At 44.4% G+C, this 21,609-nt stretch overlaps 1 protein-coding gene across 2 annotated transcripts; it reads right to left on the bottom strand.

Moving 5' to 3' along the window:
- Nucleotides 1-1,453: 1,453 nt before the first annotated feature.
- On the bottom strand, nucleotides 1,454-20,986 carry CSRP3 (cysteine and glycine rich protein 3). Of its 2 annotated transcripts, XM_036426658.2 has the most exons (6): nucleotides 20,835-20,986; nucleotides 10,528-10,667; nucleotides 6,060-6,228; nucleotides 4,318-4,450; nucleotides 3,127-3,220; nucleotides 1,454-1,749 (listed from the first exon to the last, which is right to left on the bottom strand). In XM_036426658.2, exons 2-6 carry the CDS (start codon nucleotides 10,637-10,639, stop codon nucleotides 1,673-1,675), a joined length of 585 nt encoding a protein of 194 aa, XP_036282551.1. In that variant the 5' UTR covers nucleotides 10,640-10,667; nucleotides 20,835-20,986; the 3' UTR covers nucleotides 1,454-1,672. The 2 variants fall into 2 exon arrangements, with proteins under 2 accessions (XP_036282551.1, XP_045433666.1); XM_045577710.1 differs by lacking the exon at nucleotides 10,528-10,667 and having other exon boundaries at nucleotides 20,835-20,973.
- Between the last annotated feature and the right edge of the window lie 623 nt (nucleotides 20,987-21,609).

Genomic DNA, 21,609 nt, shown 5'->3' with positions numbered 1-21,609 from the left:
AGCCCCTTGCACAAATTTTGTGCATCGAGCCTCTAGTCTCTCATAAAGCTCTGGCAAGAAAGTTAACAAATTAACACTACATGGTCCTGTGCTTGTTTCTGAAGAGAATGTAAAATGTATATATATCCTCAGGCTGTTTTGATGGAATTCAGTGGCTAAATGACCCCAGTGAGAGTTCCTGGACAAGTGAGCATACATAATGTGAGAGAGTTACCGATAGTTTTTGTCTCCTGAATACACCCTAACCAGGGATCTAACCCACAACCTAGGCATGTGCCCTGACTGGGCATTGTACTCATGAACTTTCGGTTTATGGGCCAACCCTCCAACTAATGGAGCCACACTGGCTAGGGTTGCGTTTTCTCTTTGAAAGTGGAATGGGAAACAACCTCTGCTAGCTATTTTTTCTTCCTATTAATGCCATTCTATTAATGCCAATCAATTGCAGAAAGTGATCAAGTAATAGCATTTTAAGCATCAAAAAGTAAGTAAGTAATAAATGCAGTGCAGGGCCTTGACCATGACAGCACATAAGTAGCCCTGAATAACTGCTCATTTTAAAGAAAGCATTCTTGGGATTTGAGCATAGAAAAGCCCATTGTTTAGTTGAGTGCTTCATGATTTTTATAAATTTTTAAAAATGAGTTATTAATTTTAGAGAGAGAGAAATGGAGAGGGAGAGAGAGAAATATCTATAGGCTGCCTCCTGCACACCCCCTACTGGGGATCAAGCCCTCAATCTGGGCATGTCCTTGACTAGGGATCAAACTGGTGACCATTTGGTGCATGGGATGACACTCAACCAGCTATAGCCGGAGCTATCCACATATTTTTATTTGTTTCCATTTACTCCAAATAATTCAGAATTGCATGGTGGTTGGGGGTAAAGCTTTGGTGGTTAAAAGTAGAGGTTGAAGACACATACTTGAGCCACAGAGAACTTGCTGAGGAGGCAGACAGACATTTTTAATTGTCTGCATTTCATTCGCAGGGCTGGCAATTTGATGTAAGGGATGTTTTAAGAAATTGCTAAACCCTCAGGAATTGTGCCAGAATAAAAGAAAATCATCCTCATATCATTTATGACACAGATGCCAATGACACATTTCATTCCTTTTCTGAGTTCTCACAAAATGTAACGTTGTCAAGCCTATGATGGGACAAAAGGACCTCCTCTTCAGCAGTTTTGTTAGTCTTGATTCCCTTTTCAAATCTGCTGTCGAGCTGTCTGTTTTTGTGGGGACCCTGTTTTCTTCTCCGTTAGCTGAGACTACGGGAAGCTCAGCTGAAGATTCTGGAAGACTGCTCTCCTCTGGCCTGTGTGTCCTCCTTCTCACTCCTTCCACATGGACACCGACATGTATTATGTTCTTTGCAGCTAGTTTGTCCAGCTACCTCTCTTTTTAAAAACTCCCCTCCATTTGAAAGAAAAGATCCAGAGACATATAAGTTACCAATAAAGTATTTATTGCCTTTCCCATCCCAGGAGTCAGATTAAACTTAATAATTTGCTTCCAAAGATCTCTTCTAACTTTGGGTGAAGACTATGATCACTTCTGAAGAGAAGTCCTGCCTACTACCGATGAGAGGATATTTGGGGAGGGTGTCCATCTGGACAAGATCACTGGGAAATGTTTCAGGCCGATGAAAGATCTGAGAATGGGTACACTTTTCACTCCTTCTTTTCCACTTGTTGTGTGAGACCTCCAAACCCAATACCTGTTGGGCCAAAATTTTTGGCATAGCAAACTGGGAACGAAAACAGGGTGGGGGAGAGAGAAGGGTTGGTTAGCACCATTATTTCAGTTACTTGTCTGCCTACAGTTTTCGCCCGTAAGAAGCATCCTTTTAATAAATTTTTTGTAAGATAATTTGTAAGTAAAATGAACACTTTAGATCTTATAATAAAAAACTCTTATACTTCTTTGCGCTTCTCTATGTTCACAGACATTTTCTCATTGGAGTTGACACAGTCTGGCCCCTGGCTGCCTACCCAGCCCTGTTCCCCGCTGCTTCCTGCCTTCCCATGCACATAGAACGATGCCCCAAGCTTGGGGCCTTTGCACTTACTGCTTCCTGTGCCTGGAATGCCCCTTCTCAAACCCACACTCATCCTTCAAGACCAGAGGAAACTTGTCCTCTTAAGAAGTATCCCTAACATCCCACACTGACCACTAGCCTCTCTGTATGTCACTGCCTTGTGTCAGTCTCTGCTGTTAGAGCTTTTTTCACTTGCACATGCAATTATTTGTCTGCATGTTGATCTCCCTGCTGCTCACAGCACCATGTTAGGGTTTTATGGCTTATGAATGCTGAGGACACTATTCTCTACTGCCAGGAGAAGCCCACCATTGTGTCTCATGGGAAAAGCCTTGGTAACCTACAAATCTTGATTAGTAATGTCCTCCCTCTGTCCCCCTCTCAGTGTTCTCTCTCTCAATGTTCCCCTCACCCAACTCCAGCACAGCTCCTGGGGTCTAGGGAAGGCTCTGAGGTTGAGGACGCATTACCTTGGCCCTAATGCAGCCCTCTCCTTTTGCAGCATCAGGGAAGAGCTATGCCTCTATTACCTCTGTGCAAGACAAAGGGATCATGGAGGCAGCTAGGGGCAGAGCTGCGAGGACCAGAAGGAAAACCCACTTGTCGGTTTTATCTCTTCTGTTAGTAAAGTGGTGTGCAACATCAATAATAGTAATGTCAGAAGGAAAAAGGGAAAGAGTAATGGAGGGATGGAGGGAAGGGGGGAAGAAGGAAGAGAGGGAGAGGAAGGAAGGGAAAGATATGTCTTGATGAACTGAAGAGAGGATAAACTGAGTTCATCCTCCCCAGTCACTTAGGTGCACAGAGGGCTTTTGGGTTTTTAGAAGAGAATGTGATGCTATTTGTCTAGGCCTGTGGTTTCTTCCTCCTCATCTTCTCTCCCCTGGGCACCACCCCTGAGCATTTGCAAGCATCATCCCCTATATGCTCCGATGGAGAGGACCAGAGCTAGGTTAGGCAGATTTCTTTTTTAGGTGGTCTTCCCATCCTGAGATCCCAAACCCTGCTCAGGCTGAGCAGCTGTGCATCCTACAGACACAATTCTCCTCATGAAAACATCTCAGGAGAGTTTCCGGAACCACTCACCTTTGCAATAAAGTTCTCCATCTTTGTCGGTGACGTTTGTGGACTCCAGGCTCTTCCCACAGATGGCGCAGCGAAAACATGTCTTGTGCCAAGGCTGAGAAGCACAGGAGAGTTACATACTTAATGCAGTGGGCAGCGCATTCTGCTTCCATGTTCACTACCCTGACCAGCGCATCTAAAGAAGTGCCACTGCCTTAACCATTCCTGTACCTAATCAGCCTCTGAAACAATTTTTCCAGGGATTTGAAGAAAATGAGATGCTATGGACTTGGCCAGCAATTCTCAGAGCCCCTAAAAAATAAACTTATCGTTGTGATTTCCATGTGTATCCCTTCAGAACAGGCTAGAAGACCAAGAAACTGGAGAGGGGAGCTTGGATTTGGGACAGTGGATAACATTTACATGGAATATAAAGTTAAAAAAGAAAAGAGAATAAGACAGTTATCCAGGTAACTCAACCTCATTTAACTCTGTATTTCCGGTCGGGAGAGTGCATGGCTTGGGTCATCCAGAACACCTGCCTTCTGCACATCCACATGTCTACCAGGCATGGGCCAGGGGTTCTCATGTGTCTTCAAATGGCCACTCTGAGGTGGACATCTGGGGTGCCCTGATATTTGAAGTCAGTCACTACTCTCCATGGCCCTTCCACCCCTCAGTTAGTGTAAGCAGGATGTTTTCCTTTTGTCCGGCCCAGATCCTTTGGTGAGGAGCCTGGGGTCAGGCCTGAAATAGGAGCTTGTAGAGCGAGTGTGTGTTGCTGTCTCAGACATTTAACCACTCTCCCGATTGCCAGGACATTTGAAGGAGGTTGTGTCTTGCTGCTGTGAGATGTTTGCTCTGTCAGCAGCAGACTAGATTATGTAGTGGTGGCACCTCTAGAAGCACTGTGGACCCTGAGGGGCAGCAAGACTTGAGCATCTTTATCTCTGGAGCTTCTACTGAGTACCTCACAGCTAGTGGGCTAATGCTTGTTGCAGTGGAGTCACCAGTTCTGGTTTCCGATGGCACTGCAGGGGACAGCCTCAGCGCGGGAAAGCAGGTGAGGATGGATGGCTCCTAAAGTGGTCCCTCAGAGCAAAAGGGAAAGAAGGGTCTGGCTCCCACCACAGTTCTACTTTCTTCTCTCATTCCTCCCAGCTGATCAGTGGAGATAAGCAGCTCCCATATGATTCATATAGAAGTCCTTACCTTGCCCCCTGCCATCACCTTCTCAGCAGCATAGACTGACTTTCCGCATCGAGGGCACTTCTCTGATTCTCCAAACTTGGCAGTGAACTTGGAAGGGTTGCTAGTGGTGGCTGGTCGTGCTTGCTTTGGGGACCTGATAGAAATAGACAGGTGAGTGAAACCTATCCACTTCCCTTGTTGTGTGACCTTGAGCAAGTTAGTTAATTTCTCTGTGCCACAGACTCCTTATCTAGAAAATGGGGACAGTCATAGAGCCTTCCTCACAGAGTTGTTGAGAGGGTTAAATGAGGTGACATGCGCAAAGCTTTTAGAACAGTGCCTCCCTGGTACAAATAAAGGCTCCTAAATGTCAGCTATGATTAGTTTAAACCTTTCCTTTCTATGGTAAAGCACTTCAGAAATGTTCCATGTATGTTAGCTTTTATTAATGTCATTTTGTTACTGTGTTGTTATTATTGCTGTGACTGTAGAGATTTTTCTGTTCCATCCGGAAGCCCACTGGTCTACTTTCCAAAATGAGTTGTGAAAATATTATAGGGCAAGATGGGATCTTGATGGTTAATACTAAACAAACCATAGTCCATTCCTTGTCCCCATGAGAACAACGTACAAAACAGAGGCACAACAATCACCCCCGTGTTGTTATATCTTTTGATGTTTTCTTGTCCACTCATCCCTTAGTCTCACCATAACTTCTAAAGAAGGCAGGGCTAGTTGGAGGAAAGTGAGGGTGGAGGGGCCACTCATGAGCAATGGAGATCATAAGCAGTGGGACAAGGTCTCCAGACTCTTGTCCCTCTTTGTGCAGCATCATAAGATAACCCTAACATAGAAGAGAGAGCCTGGGGAAGTGTATGGCAGAGAATCCAGTTGTTATCATCTGGTTGGGATTGAGTAATGAGAAAAATTAAAATTAATCACACATCCTTGGCGCTTGCTCAGGCTCTACCGTGGGCTCTTTTCTTTGGAAGGGATCAGGTGACTCTTCTGATGGTCTGACTGCTCTGTGGGGCAGGCCCTCCCTGGGACATTGCCTTTCTACCCAGTCCCGCCTCAGCGCTGAGCCCAGCCACCAGCTGGCCAGACAGCAGCTGCAGGTGTGTGGCTGCCAGTCTAAGCTCAGTTCTGGGCTGGAGGTCAGCGAAGTCAAGATAGACTGGCAGACTGAAGAGGCACAGTGTGAAGTCCCATCTCTCGTAGGATAATGTTGGGGGAAACCTCAGCACTGTGTTGGCAACACGCAGCAGGGTGCAGCCACGGGATAGTTGTAATTGTTTACTCCTGAGGCACAGCCCCATCCCGCAGAACCACTCCTCCTGTGAACATTAGTTATCTTACAACCCAAGCGAAGAAATCTTTTAGTGACACACACACAGCAAACGGCCATTGCTTCCCTGCCATATTTATGTGATTTACACAGAAAAGCTCTAAGGGAAGAAATGAGACTCCATGCAGTTTTATAAAAGTCAAACAAAGGAACATCTATACTTTGTGGGTTTTCTCTTGACATAAGAACCAAGAGCCATGGTGCAAAAGTAATTGCCCTTTAGAAAGGCAGATAATTTAAAGAGACTTTGGGGAGATGGCCCATTAGTAACACTTGGACAAACTGAGGATTCCTATGGTTGGCAAGTCAACAATAGTTCATTCTCCCACTTCCAGGAAACGTTGCTATGGGAACAGAAAGAACTGTCCTGATAACTGGGGCTGTGCAGGCTGGGAGAAGCAGGACAGTCACTCACTCTTGGAATTGGAGGCCCAGGTGTTCGCCTGTGTCGGTGCTGAGGCAGCCGGCGCCTTGTCCAAACCCGATCCCCTTGGGGCCATACTTGCGCCCATAGCAGGCCTTACAGTAGATCTCCGATTCATGAGCTGCGACTGTGGTGCTGTCCAGAGCCTTCCTACAGGCCACTGCCAAAGAGAGGAAGGTCAGGAGGTTGGGGTTAGACTCCTCCCCACTTCCCTGCACCTCCAAAGCCATGCTTGGGGCCAAGAGACCGAGCAGAGGGGCCCTCGGCCAAGAACACTTTGATTCCTGACTGGTGCACCTGTCCTGGGGCACAGAGAGGGTAGCAATGTATTCAGTGGTGCCCAGCAAGAAAGAGGTGGAAGTGGAAACAAGAATATTGTCCCTGAATCAGAAGAACCTGAATTAAATGACATCAGGGTAGTTTGTGTGTGTGTGTGTGTGTGTGTGTGTGTGTGTGTAAGTAGAAAGAAGGTAAGGGGCTGAGGCAGGAAAGGAACTTATTTTTTCTTAATCATATAAAATTAGGATTGAACAGTTTCTCTACTTATCATGGCCTTAGGAGGGCACTGTGACATTCAAGGAGACAGTTACCATGGAGGCTTTTTCTGATCCAGTCTGGAAGCCTAGAGGAGGTGAGGAGGGCAGACCTGCTTGAGACCCTTAGGGCCTATCTTGGCTCAAGCCCCCTGGTCACTGTATGTAACTTAATGTAACCCATAATGAAAAGTGTACGATGCAAACCCCCATTTTCCCAGAGAGAGGATTTATAGGAAGATTTATTTTTCCAATTTAAAAGAAAAACTTTTAAGATATGAATGAAAGCGTCAAATCCCTACTTTACAGTATTTTATTTAATGACATAATTCAATTATAATACATATTGATTTGGAGATGTTATTTTTCTTTTCCTAATTGCACACAAATTCGGGAAACAATGGCAGCCAGATTGTTTCTCTGCATCAGCAGTGTCTCTGAGACACCTGGCCCAGCCTCTGGGCAGCTCTTCTCCACTCTCTGCAGCCCCATTTGCACCTGGTGGGAGGCTGTCACCTGGAAATTGTGACTCAATCAGAAGTACCTATTAACATGACATTAGGGCAGCTTTTAAAAATATGTAGGATTTCCACAAAGTAACAACAGCTCAATTGTTTTGTAGCAGTGATTCTTCAAGGTTGTTCATGGTGGTGCTCAGTGATTATTAGAGGGAGGTCACAGCCCCAGGAATAAGAATACACATATATTCAGTTTACTTGCCTCCTTTTTTATTTTTAAAGCAGTTCCATCAAATGTCCTCTGTAAGCAATTCAGCATTGAATGAGGTTGTTTCAGGCTCAATGCCTTCCTCAAATGGTATTTTATTTTTAAAAATGATGTAACTGAATAAAAGTGTGTGTAGAGTCTACACTGTAGACGATAAAGGTGTAGATGAGGTAGGACTGGCCAGGTAGGTGGCTGTGTGATTGGGGAAAGAGAAGTTTATGAAACAATTATGTCAATGTTATGGGTATTAAAAATTCTGTTAAAAACTTAAAAAAATGAATAATAAAATAATTGAGAGTGTCTTATGGCATGGGAGACTTTATAAAGCTTTGAAAACAAGGGAAACCCTTATGGAGGATAATTTTGGGAGGAAAATGCTTTATGTTTGCACACATAAGGTGTATGTATATCTGTCTCTGCCCTTGTTGCTCTCAGTTACCAATTAAAACAATTTTTAAAATATTGATAGATGTTCTAGATTCTGACTTCCTTAAGGGCAAGACTTTCATGTTAATATCCCCAGGACATAGCATGGAGTCTGGCCCAGAATTAGTCCTCTGTAAACATTTGTTGAATGGGAAGATGGATGGATAGATAGGTGGATGAATAAGTGGATGAATGGATGCATGCATGTGTGAATGAAGACGAGCAACTTGTCCATGATTATACAACTGAGCCATGCCTGGCTTCAGAGATTTGACTCCTCCATTGCTCATTCCTATCACTGCAGGACTGGTGATACACTGGCACACCCTGGCCCATTCGATACCACTCCCGTGCTTGACCCACTCTCAAGCATAGACACAGTGAGCTGTGCTGTCCAACACCCCAGACACTCGCCTGCCATGTGAAATACTATAACTGAAAAGTGTGCACTGAATTTTAAAAACTCAATACAGACAAAATAAGAATATAAAAATAATTTGTTCATAATTTGTGTATTGATTACACATAAATTATAATCCTATATAGTAAAAGGCTAATATGCAAATCAACTGAACAGCTCAATGACTGGTCGCTATGATGCGACACAGGACGCTCAACACAGGAGATGCCCCCTGATGGACAGTGTACTCCTCCAGGGGAGTGGGCCTAAGATGTCAGTCGGACATCCCCCATGAGCTCCCAGACTACAGGCCAGGCTGAGGGACCCACCCCCTCACTGCTGAGTGCATAAATTTCGTGCCCTGGGCCTCTAGTTTTATATATATTATGTTAACTAAAGTGTTTTACAATTCATTTCACCTGCTTCTTTGTATCTTTTAAAAATATAAATTTAAACCAGAAAACTTAAATTTAATATGTGGCTTATATGTCTTTTGGACAGCACTGGTAGAGAGGATTGATTTGTCTAGAAGTTGGGCACACACTGGTGGGGACAGGCTTAGGTAGACTGTGCTTCTCTGAACCTTATTTCTAGGGATTCAGGGTCACCTGTGGACAGACAAGTCTTTCAAAGTGTGCTTCTCTCTAGGACCTTTCTGTTTACCACTTTAGGAACATATACTGCTCAGATCCTCATCCATCCCACCTACAAGTTCTAAGGAAAACATCAAAGGGTGGAAAGGAATGCACTGCCACATGCTCATATCCCTTCTGCCACAGCTCCGTTGAACAGGGGCATCCTCCTGCTGATTGGGAAACACAAGACACCCTACCATGGAGAGCGTCACTACCATTTTCCATCCCCACTCAGGTATCAAAGTTGATAAAAGGAGAATAAAGGCCCAGAAAGCTGAATTTCCATATCAAGAACTACAGCTTCCTTCTTACAACAACCTGTACGGTAGGTATGACCATCTCCATTTATAGATGGGAGACTGAGGCCTGATGGAGAAATGACTTGCCCAAGGTCTCACAGTGTATGGCAGAACTCAGACTCAAACTCTTATCATTTTTACTCCAATGACAGTGTCCTTCCCAATATTCCCCACTCCCGCTCTTTATTAAGAGCATGAGCTGTGATTAGACAAAAGCCAGAGGGTTATGGGATAAACTCTCTTGAGCAACGACTTTTGGATAACTGTAATAATAATAATGAATCTGATGGACTTGTCCGATGACTTAAAAGAATTACCCATTGTTAAAAACTCAAAGCACCAATAAATCTGCCAGCCCAATCGCTCAGATCGGTATTTCCCCCTGTTCTTAGGCGATATTTATGTTTGCTGCAGGAGGTTAGAGATAATGGAAATGCCTGTAGCAGATAAAACGTTACTGTTTCTGGCAGTTTAAGGATGGAATGTCTCCTGCCGCAACAGATGGAACCCACCCCTTGAAGTTCTGTTTGAAATAGTGTGAAGCCTTGGGCAGGGAGGTGGGATGGGGGGCTGTGGGGGGAGGGGAACCTGCCAAATGTCCAGTAAAGCTGACCCTTAAGTCAGATCTACTGGAGGGAAGCAAAGAAGGAAAGTGGCCAAAACAGACTGTTCTCCCAAAACAGGGCTAGCTACTAAGAAATTCCAGAATGCACACATGTCAAAGTGTGCACTTGACTAGAGAGAGTCAAAGATGCAGGTGCTATTCCGGCTCTGCTATGGATGCTTACAGCCCGGGCTTATGGGTGAGAAATGACTTGTCCGAAGTCACAGGAGTCACGGGTGAGAAATGACTTGTCCGAAGACCAGGTGGACCACGAGGTCTTAAAATTGCCCCAGCTTCAACATTTGTGAATCTGCATTTGGCAGGTGATGCTAAAAATTCCCTTTGTCAAGTGACTGGTGCCCAGGCCCAGAACCGCTTCCTTTTCTGACTCTAAAACAGAACTGGCACATGTTCCCCTGTCTGACACAAGTTCTTTCTTAGGAAAAGCCAGTTGCAGCTGACTTCAGTGACAGCTGGCCAGTGGGAAAGACACCTAGCGCCAAATCCATCCTGCCCAGATAACTAATGGCCGTGTTTCTCTGCCAAGTCACACCTTGCAAATGTCACGCCTGGGTTAAAGCTTTCGTCACTGAGGCCAGCTTGCTCTGACTTTGAGCTGCAGGGAAATGGCCTCTGAGCTGGACAAGTGGTTGAAAAGAGAGTGCTCAGGAGAGCACTGACCCTTCCTAAGATGGGAGCCATCAATTCCCAAGTGATGCTGATGTGGCTGGTCCCAGGACCACTCTGAGAACCACGGATATGTACTGGCAGCTAAATGTGAGCTTTGAAACGGCCCCTGGATGCTGAGGGGCCCTTGTGGTGTTCACCCAACTCACTGCAGAGGAAACAGGTCTTGTGAAAACTCCTTCCATTGCACTGGATTTCTTCCGCGTGATAGACGGTCTTTTCACAGGCTCCACATTTTGCACCGCCACCCAAGTTCGGCATCTTGAAGACTTTCTGACCAAGGTCAAGTCTAACAAGATATAAAGCAAATACCCCACAATTAGGCAGCTTTGAGAGTGAACCTTCATTGACAGTGCAGTAGTCTGAAGACCAGGATTCTGCCCTATTTTGTTTGGTGGTTCGTTCGTTCATTCATTCATTCATTCATTCATTCATTCATTCATTCATTCATTACTGTATGCAAGTCATTGACTAAGGCTCCGAGCAAGTCACTTCACTACACTGGGACTCAGTTTCCTCTTCTGTTAAATTTCAAAAGCACCTGCGCCTAGGGACCTCTCAGTATTCTTGGAGGGAATGAATGAGCTAATTTTGTGTCTATAAAATTATATATAAATATTAAGTGTCATCATATTTTCCATCTAGGGTTTTAAGAAATAATCCATCAGAAGTGGCAATTCAAAAGAAGATGTGGCAATAACCTATTAAAGTGGCATTATCTTCTGATCTAGTCCAGTGCTTCTCCATTTACCTTGGGTCTTGCTAATAATATGCAGATTCTGGGAGACGCAGGAAATTCTGCATTTATAAGAATCCAGGCAGTGCTGATACTACTATTATAGTAATGGACCACCCTTTGGGTAGCAAAGCCTTAGCTAGTCTTGCTGGGGGATAAAAGTATATACTCTATAAAATATTCTGTTCAGATTTATTCTTCCTATTCATTAATTCCTTTTTAAGGAAACATCCCAGCCCAGGCAATAAGCTATATTGGCACTATCCTAGGTCAGGGGTCTGGAAACCTACCTTCTGCTTCGGGGGCTACCCACACTTCGCTGTGGCAATCAAGATGAACAACTGCATAGCTTTTCTTACATCTGCCTCTGGCTATGCTATAAAGAGAGTTATTCTTTTCCTTGCTGCTTCACAGTGTTGTTTAGAGAACCAAGTGATATGATGTGCAAGAAGGTACATGACAGAATTCCCAGTGCCAGGTGTGGTCACAAGAGCCAGTGAGGATGCTGTGTGTCTACCCACACCCTTTGAGCATATCTTGCTGCAAGGAGCTGCTGATACCCACAGCCCTGTGCCATCATTGTCTCCTCACTAAGAGATACTAGACAGCCCTAGATAGTTTGGTTCAATGGATAGAGCACTGGCCTGCTGAATGAAGGGTGCCCAGGTTTGATTCCAGTCAGGGGCAGGTACCTCAGTTGCAGGCTCCTCCCCGGATGGAGCCCTGGTCAGGAGGCAATCAATGTGTTTCTCTTACATTAACATTTCTGTCTTTCTCTCTCTCTCTCTCCCACTGTCTTTAAAAAATCAATGGGAAAATAGCCTCAGGTGAGGATTTAAAGAGAGAGAGAGAGAGAGAGAGAGAGAGAGAGAGAGAGAGAGAGAGAGAGAGAGAGAGAGAGAGAGAGTAGGTAAGGAGGAGCATCAGAAAAGATGTTTTTCTTTCTGTGTCAGTGCATAAGTATGAATCCAGTTTTCAGTTTCTCCAGAGCAAAACTAAAATAAATCACCCATACTCAGTGAAATTTCTGAAATCCTGCCAGACCCACGGGGCCTGGATTTTTATTGTGATCCTTTGGTTTGTCAAAGCCTGGTGTGTCATCTTGTCATCGACACCAAACACTATCAGCTCATTCCAAGTGGCTGCTTCTGGCCTTCTCTTTCCCTCCTGGGAAGCTAGTCACCTTCTTATAATAGTTGGCCATTGCCACTAAGCCCTCCTGGAATGTGTCTCCCAGACTCATGGCAAGGACAGGTTTTGCTAAGAAACAGAAGGTAAATAGCAAACAGACCACTGAACCCGATACTCAGACCAAAGGGAACATTCCTACCTGAATGTCCCTGCAAGGAGCTTTTTCCATTTACAAAAACAGTGTGAGGTTAGCCGGGAGCATCCTATCCTTCTTCTTGTAGAAGCAGGCTCTTTAATTCAGTATAATTTAGAAAAGCTTTTTTTTTCTTCTTTTTTTTTTTTTTTCTTAAAGGAAACATTTAATGCTTCTATTTCTATAGTTCAAGTTGTTTGGTTAGTGGAAAGAAGAGTGAATTTTGAGTCGAAAGGCTTGGGAATCAAGTCTTCATTCATTCATTCATTCATTCATTCGCTGACTATGCATTTACTACCTATCATGTGTCAAGCACTGCATCAGGTACTGGTGAGGGACCCAAGGGAGGAAAACATAAAAATAATAAATGAATTGTGTCCCCCAGAATTGGGAAGTCCACATTCTATTGAGGAAGACAGGCAGCAGAGAAGAGTCTTGTGAGACAGGTCATGCAAACTCAGAGGAAATGGCTACCCATGTTTAGATTAGAAATGAAAGCAGAGGTGTTGAAGGATCATAGAAGATGGCACATCCACATGGGGTTTTGAAGGCTGACTAAGAGTTCGTCAGAGAAAGAGGAAGAACACTTCAGGCAGAGAAAAGAGCACCCAGAAAGGCATAGAGGCCTTAATATTCCCCCAGAAAGTTTATTTACTTTACTCCATTAAAATTTTAGGATTTTTATGATTAGAATAGATTTTTCAAAATTCACCAATCCCTTCATTTATAAACAAGGTGAGGCATAAGTAAATACTTAGTGTAGTAATTTCTTAGGTAACCTCCTTTTCTTAGAGCCATCTTTCCCTAATTAAAGATGATATATTATCTGGAAAAAGAATAGAATCACATAATTTTGCCCATGTTCATTTTGATCTGGAATTTCAATATGATATAAAATAAAGAAGAAATGTAATATATCCCCAGGAATATGACAGTGATACTTGTGAAATTAATGATGTGGAAATTTTCAAGGAAAAAAACCTGAGGTCAAATTTCTCAGTTCAGATCTCCACTGGAGATTTCATTGGCATGTACTGCAAGTTAATGGGAGAGAGATATGCCTCTTGGATGTGTGTGTGTGTGTGTGTGTGTGTGTGCAGCAATCGCCTACACATGATACTTTCCAAAGTGAGGATAAGATTATAGATAATAACTCCTTCACAAAGTAACCTAGCCTAGTACAGGTTTTTAAAAAGAGATCATAAATACCTGACATATATATGTCAGGATTTAAAACCCAAAATAGAAATCCGTAAAGGTCCTATCAAACAGGTGCCCAGTTTTATTTCTAAAGATGGAATTGTAGAGCAGTGGAGGCCAAACACAGCAGACACCTCAGATTTTTTTTTTTCCTTTCAATGCTTAAAGGCCCAAAGATAAAGGTGTTGGAAAGCATCCTGAATTGGAAGGCATGGATTCTATTCTTGATCTTGTGACCTTGAACTTGGGTGAAACATGGCGATAATACTATCTCCTATACTTTCCTCGCAGGACCACTGTGAAGGTCATGGACAGATGGAATTTACAGGAGTGCAGTGGCATCCCTGGAGGGATATGCTCTAAGACCAGGCATCATAGTGAACCCTATGCATACGGCTTCACTCATAGGAACCACTTCATGGCTTCTCTTGGGCATATTTGCATCGCCAGCATTGCTACTCCTGCAGTTTGGGGCCATTATTAAGTAAAATGAGGGTGACTTGAGCACAGCCCTGGGACAGCACAGGCATTGACCTGAAAACCAACCCGGCTACTAAGTTGACGGGAGTGGGCGGGAACCCGAGATTCACGTCTTGGGTGACACATCGCGAGATTTCATCTCTACATAGACCTGCGCCGTTTCATCTCACGGCACAGAACGGCGTGCAATTTAAAACACGAGTTGTGTACTTCTTGGAATTTTCCATTTAGTATTTTCGGACCGAGGCTGACCACTGGTAACTGGAACCACGGGAAATCAGAACCTCGGGTAAGGGGGACTTTATTGAGAAGCTATTGAAAGGCAACGGATATGCAAACAGCACCAGTTGGCCCAGTAAGTCGCCATGGGCTGGAAGCACATCTAGGCCCTGGCTTCCATGCCTAACCTCTTTAGCCTCCTGCATTACTGTGGAATTCCTGTGTCTCCACACTCTGCTGACCAGGCCCACAGTGTGAGTTCACGCTGGCAAGACACCAAGGGATGGGCCATTTGTTTATCAGTGTTGCCCGGCACAGGCGAGGGCCATTAGAGGTGGGACACCAAATATAGACTTGCCTGTCACTCAGCCCCATTTCTCCGCTGGGTCACAATCTCCGTCCCATGTCCTGGGCCTGGTGCAGAGATGGCTGTGTTGTCCCTGAGGAAGTTGCTCAGGATTGAAATAAGGGGCGGTCTGAGATTTATGGGGATGAGACAGAAGGCAGGGCCCTGCTACGTCAGCGGGTGAGAGGGGGACTGCAGACTTCTGGATACCAGGTGCCAGTGAGGGACAACTTGTACAACTTCTGCATGAATAATGCTGTGGCAGAGATCACACTGGGAAGGTGCCGCAGTGAAGGCTGGGAAAGCCTGGTGAAATGGAGGAGATCAGAGTCCCAGTTCTGTCTTGCCTCTTCAAATTATATGATCAGGGGAAAGCCTTCAGCGCTCTGAACCTCAATATCCTCTCTAAAACGGGCATCATAATCCTGTCTGTTTCACTATTGCTGGGAGGACTGTAGCAGTTCAAGTATGTCAAATAGCTTTGTCAACTATAGCATATTATAAAATGTAAGAGCCCATTAGTTCAGTACTAACTCAAAGTGGCCATGCATCAACTGAATTTTTTTTTAAAATATATATTTTATTGATTTTTAAAAAAAATATATTTTATTGATTTTTTACAGAGCTGGAGAGAGGGATAAAGAGCTAGAAATGTCGATGAGAGAGAAACATCGACCAGCTGCCTCTTGCACACCTCCTACCGGGGATGTGCCTGCAACCAATGTACATGCCCTTGACTGGAATCAAACCTGGGACCTTTCAGTCTGCAGACCGGTGCTCTATCCACTGAGCCAAACCGGTTTTGGCTCAACTGAATTTTTAAAAGAAAAACCAACTGTGTATCTTAGGCACATTCTTCCTAATCCAACACTTTGTTTCTTTGGTTTTTAAATACCAACTATGGAGTGGAAAGGTGATACCCTAGGGCACATGTGTCAAACACAAGGCCCGCGGGCCAAATCCATCCCGCCAGGCCTTGCAATGTGGCCCGCACCGCGCTGTCATCACTGCACTCCGCTGCGTTTCCATCACAATGACAGTTTATGACTGTTCAGTAAACCATTCGGCCCGCGATTTAGGCTGGATTTTAGATTTTGGCCCCTTCTCTGATTGAGTTCGACACCCCTACCTAGGGCAACAGTGAGTGGGGTGAATAAAATGAGCACTGAGTGATTCAGTTTCCTCTTTGTTCATTAAAGTACCTGGGAAGTAATCTTAGGCCCTGACGGAGCAGAGACCTCAATCGAAAATGCCATTTTTAGTTCAGTGTTGGTTCAGTTAGTCATCCTATTAGAAGCCTGATTATCTTACAGGTAGTTAAATTGTCTGCACTGGCTGAGACAAAGATTTTGGATCTTAGAAACTTTTATCTGGAACCTAAGAGGTAATAATTGTTGCAAATATAATAACACTAGAGGTCTGGTGCATGAAATTCATGCACTGGTAGGTTCCCTGGTGGCTGCCAGCTGCCAGCTGGGTTCTCCCTTCCTTCCCCTGGTCGCCTGCTGCTACTGCTGGCTGGGGCCTCCCTCCCTTCTCCCAGCTGGCCCTTCCCCCTGGTCAAACTCCCAGACAACTCTTGGTGGAGGGGACAATTTGCATACTACGTTTTTATTATATAAGGTTATTATTGAAGCTAATGTGTGTCTGAGGATCTGCCCTTGGGCCTGTGTCATATCTCATTTAATCTTCACAGCAACCCTTCAAGCTAGGTAATATTATAAAATTTAGAGATGGGGAAATGGAGTCTGAGGGAAATTACATTGCCCAAGGTCACATGGCTACCTGGAACTTGGGTTTCTCTGACCCCAAAGCTGTGTTTTTATATTAATGTTAACTATTACTTATTGTTAACCATGCATCGGCTGCCTTTATATAAACTATTTTTAGTGTAACAGTCCTATAGAGCTAAGTTTGTTATTCCCATTTTGCAGATAAATAAAACTGAGACTTAGAGCTTAAGTGACTTGTCTGAGGTCACATGGCTGGTAAATGGCAGAGCTTCAATTGAAACCTCAGTTAAGCTGGTTCTGTGTCCCATGTCCCTGCTCACAACCCACTGGAGAGGGGTCAAGACTCAGCACCTCCATTAACCAAATGCCCCAGACAATCTGTCTCTCCGTGGGACAGAGTACTCATGGGTGGGAGTAGCAGGGAGACTGAATTCGATTCAGTAACATAAAGGACTTTTTAAGGCCAGTGCTATTCAAACAGAAAGGACTCCTTTGGAGCTGAAGAGTTCTCTCTCACTATTGATTTTACCTCCAATGGGGATGGATGTCCAAGTGATGCAATGTTGTGAGGCTCCTTCAAGGGTCCTCCAAGCCCTGAGACAGATTTAGGGATCTGAATGGCAGCTGGAGCCTCATCTTACAGAAATGCTGCCCCAGTTGCATCCCTCTCAAACACTGCCTCCTCTCTAGGCTCTTAATCCAGGTAACAGAAATGATGTGGCATAGTGTACACTCAGGCTTTGGAAAGAATGGCTGGAGTTCAAACGACATAATCAGTGGCTTATTGCTCAACATCTAATTGCTAATTGCTCAACATCTTTGAGCCCAGTGTCCTCATGCAGAGACAGGATGAGGAGGCTTGAATTAGAAGGTTGTTTTAGGTTAAATAAGATAATAATAACAATAGCAAAGATACTATATATAGATCCTTAATACATAGCAGGTGTTTAATAATTTGTGTTGCTATTATTATTTTACCACTATTTTAAAGTACATTTTATTTTTAAATTTTTATTTATTGATTTTTAGAGAGAGAGAGAGAGAAACATCGACTTATTGTTTCACTTATTTATGCATTCACTGGTTGTTTCTTTACATGCCCTGACTGGAAATTGAACCCACAACTTTGGTGTATCAGGATGATGCTCTAACCAACTGAGCTATCCAGCCAGGGTCTAAATCCATTTTCTTAAAACAAGCAAATTTCTCCTTATTTCTGCTCTGTAGCCCTTCAGGTCCAGACTGTGTAGCAATTTTGTTTCTCAGCCTTCAGCGTGTGCTGCACCCAGGAAGAGACACAGCCAGGCCAGGGAGAGAGGCAACCCCCTTGGGGGATCAGGGTGCCTGGTGTCCCAGGGCTGCCACTTCCTTGCTTTGGCAGCTCTGTTGGCTAACACCAGCTGACTTCTCTGGTGGCCTGTGCTTTGAAAGGAAACAGCAGAGTCCTTCCCTGTGGCTCAGGGAGACAGTGCCCTTCAGTTCCCACATGTAGGACACTCAAGGTCAATAGCTTTCTCCTAAGCTTCTTCCCTGTGAAGAGGCCCTTTAAAACTTAGACACAGTACACACGCCTGCCCATTACTCTTAAGCTGTAACATGGGGGTCATATTACATCTTTTCTGACATTATCTCTGAAGGAGGGTCAACTTTCACTCTCAGAAACTCACTTTGTTCTACTTTGACCTTTGTAATAAAAAAAAATGCTTTTATTAATTTTAGAAGCAGAGGAAGGAAGAGAGAGATAGAAACATCAATGGGAGTGAATCAACATTGATCAGCTGCCTCCTGCATGCCCCCCAATAGGGATCGAGTCTGTAATCTGGGCATGTGCCCTGACTGGGAATCAAACCAGTGACCTTCTGGTTCATGGGATGACACTCAACCACTGAGCCACACCTGCTGGGCTGTGATTTGTTTTTAAAAACCATGTAGCACTGGCTCTGCCATTTTCTTGCCGTGTAATTCTGTAATGACTTTGCTTCTTTAAACTTGTTTTTCTTCTTGAAGAATGACTTCTTGCAGGACTTGTTGTGCCAGTTCAAGAAGCTACTATTGTCTCCCCTTCCTACCCCCCCTTACCCCCCCCCCCCCCAAATAAACAACCAGCAAATCATGACCAACCCTTTCCCGTGATGAGAATCTTATTGAGGCTCAGAAGAGTCTCCCATCCTCTGTGGCCCTTAAGACAATCCAATCATAGTCTTCCTCCTTCTCTTCACTGCGATCGAGATCTAGTTTTTTATATTTAAAAGCATCACATTTCTCCTTGGCCATGAAGCCCCACCCTGGACACAGTATGCCAGATATCTGAGCCCTACGCTTGTAACTGAATGTCTGCCTGCTCAGGGTTGTATTTCCTGTGTGTTATATTCCTATCCCGGGTCCATCCTCTTGTAAAATAAATCAATCATCTTCTAACTCCCGTTCAGCTTATCATTCACGCTGACCTCTGGACTTTTGTCATCACACTTGCACTTAGCAGGAAATCCTCCTGCAGCCCACGGGGTTTGGCCCTGAGCCTTTTGAGAAAGGTCTCGAGTATTGTGCAGCTTTATTAAGCTTTGTAGACTACTCTCCTATACTTCATCTCATTGGAATCTAGCAAATCCCTTTGGCCTCACCTTAATGCTCAGAAAATGGAAACTCAGAGAAGTGATGTTCAGGCTGCCCCCCCCCCCCCTTCTTTGATGAATGGCTTGCCCATGTGGGCTGCAGAGCAGCTGTCTGCTTGGGCTGGAGAGGACGCCAAGCCCTGAGGACCAGCTGTACTCCCTGCCAACAGTCAGGGCTCATTTTAATGACTAAGTTGATCAAAATGGAACCAAAGGCCTAGCCAGGGTGGCTCAGTGGTTGGGTGTCAACCTATGAACTATGAGGTCAAGGTTGTGGCCGGCTCAATCCCCAGCAGGGGGTGTGCAGGAGGCAGCCGATCAATGATTCTCTTTCATTATTGATGTGTCTATCTTTCTCTCCCTCTCACTTACTCTCTGAAATCAATAAAAATACTTTTTTTTTTTTTTTTAAATGGAATCAAAGCCAAACCAGAGAATCCCTTACGTTTTCTGGATCATAAAGCAGTTTTACATACACTGTGATGAATTGGATATAACCAACCTTGAGATTCAGCCCCAAAAGTAAACTGAGGACACAGGCTCTTCCTACTTCGCCCTTTCTGCTGTTCCAGCCCACCCTTCCCTGCATTAGTGCTGCCTCTACCTCCCCAGCCCTAGAACAGGACTTGGTCAATATAAGCTCATTAAGTTTGCATTGAATTGCACTGCAGAGAGACAAGGTTTCTCCTACCAGTTCACCAACTACTCCTCTTTGGAGGAGTCAGAGTCCCAGCTCAGGAATGGGAACAGAAATTAGAGGTGGCAGCTTTGTTCTTTGGGTAGCATCTCCACTCAGACCATTGCTTAAAACCACTCCTCATTCTCAGTCACACTCATGCCTGTCATTCACTGGGATGTAAAAAAAAAAGGGGGAGGGTAGAAGTAGGGAGAGGAGAAGAAAATAAAACATTCTTGACAGAAGCCTAGAGGAAACACTGGGAATCACCCCCTCACTCCTGGTTAGGAATTATCCTTCTACTAAATAGAGTCCTCAATGGATTTTCAACACAGCAATACCTTTTCCAGATACTATTGTGGTTAATTTAAAATTATTAAAAGCAAGCCTGTGCTAAACATCCTTGGGATAGGAAAATCTATTTTAAACCAACAAATGTCACCAAGTATTTCCTATAGGCAAGATAGGGTTTGGTGAAGAATAAAAATCTCAATCACTCAGCCCTTAGGAATAGCACAATTCCTTGTATTTGGAGCACTGGAAAGTTGGTTTCTGCTCTACTATACCTATCACACCAGTTTATAACTGTGCAGTATTTTACAGTCTAGAAAATGTCACTACATCCATACTGATCCTTGCAGAGAAGACCTGAGGGCAGGAGCTTCTCAAAGCCACACATCCATTCATTATGTGGTTCTCGGACTGGAATTCAGGTCTTTAGACTAAGGCAGTGGTCGGCAAACTCATTAGTCAACAGCACAGCAAACGACGAGCCACATGTGGCTCGCGAGCCGCAGTTTGCCCACCACTGGGCTAAGACAATAGGAAACATTATTCCACCATGAAAATAGTTTTAGACCAAAAATAACACCTTATTCATTTATCTGTTTGTAAGGTTCTCTTAGGCCCCCAAATGTTAATCGCCCTTTTTAGGAATTTTCTAAACAACTGTTAGGTCCACACCAGAGTCAAGCATAAATAACGGAATCTCCTGACACAGGACCACCAGAGTGGCTGCTCCTACTTGGGATGTGAAGCACATCCTTACTCTGTGGGACCTTCCATAGTCCCAACCAGCCACCGAGTGGGGAGCCCGCCTTCAGCCCAAACACTTGCTTTTCTCTACTCACCTGCCTGTTCGGTCTCTGTCAGCTCAACTGAGTAAGGAGGGGCTAACGTCCTTTTAAATATATGGAGGCCTTCACCAGCCTTGGCCTGCAGAGGGAAGGGGGGAGGGAGGCTGAGGGGAGACATGAGTAACACAACTGCTATCAGAGGCTGAAAATAGCCTGTGACCACAGCCCTGCGTTTTGTTTCCCCCACACCAGCTGTGGGGCCCTGGGAGAACAATATTGCTTCTGTTTTCATTGCCAGTTGCCTATAGCACCTAAGGGATCAATTTGTGGAGTGTAAAATTCTGATCAATTGATTGGACCAGGAGCAAAAGCAAAGAAGGAATTTTATGTCCAGAATCATTTTTCCAGGCTCCTTCTCCTCTGACCTTTCTGGAAATCAATGCGAGGTACCTGCAAATGAATCATGAGCCATATCTGGGAGCCCTCTTGAACTCCAAGGCACAGGTCAGTACACTCGTGAAGAGAACTCAGAGCTAAAAATAAGAGTGATGGGTGTCTGTAACGATCCTTAGACACACTCTTCAAAGAAACTTGTGGGGGAAGTTCAGTAATCATCAGGGTCCTGTCCTTCCATGGCCCACCATTCTAGAAAAAAAGTTTTCTCTCAAAAATGTTGAGTTACTTTGTGCACCATCCCTTCTACTTAAGAATTTAACCCGACAGGCATCATATTTATGACCCAGTTTTTATAAGTCGCTGTAAATCCAAATTTTCATTGGAGGTTTAATTTCTTTTTGCCTGGTATGCACATATTTTTACTTTGATCAAG

Source organism: Pipistrellus kuhlii, unplaced genomic scaffold, assembly GCF_014108245.1.
Source record: "Pipistrellus kuhlii isolate mPipKuh1 unplaced genomic scaffold, mPipKuh1.p scaffold_m20_p_9, whole genome shotgun sequence".
Classification (NCBI taxonomy): Eukaryota; Metazoa; Chordata; class Mammalia; order Chiroptera; family Vespertilionidae; genus Pipistrellus; species Pipistrellus kuhlii.
The sequence above is the reverse complement of the archived record's forward strand: the minus strand, read 5'-3'. Positions and strand labels throughout refer to the sequence as shown.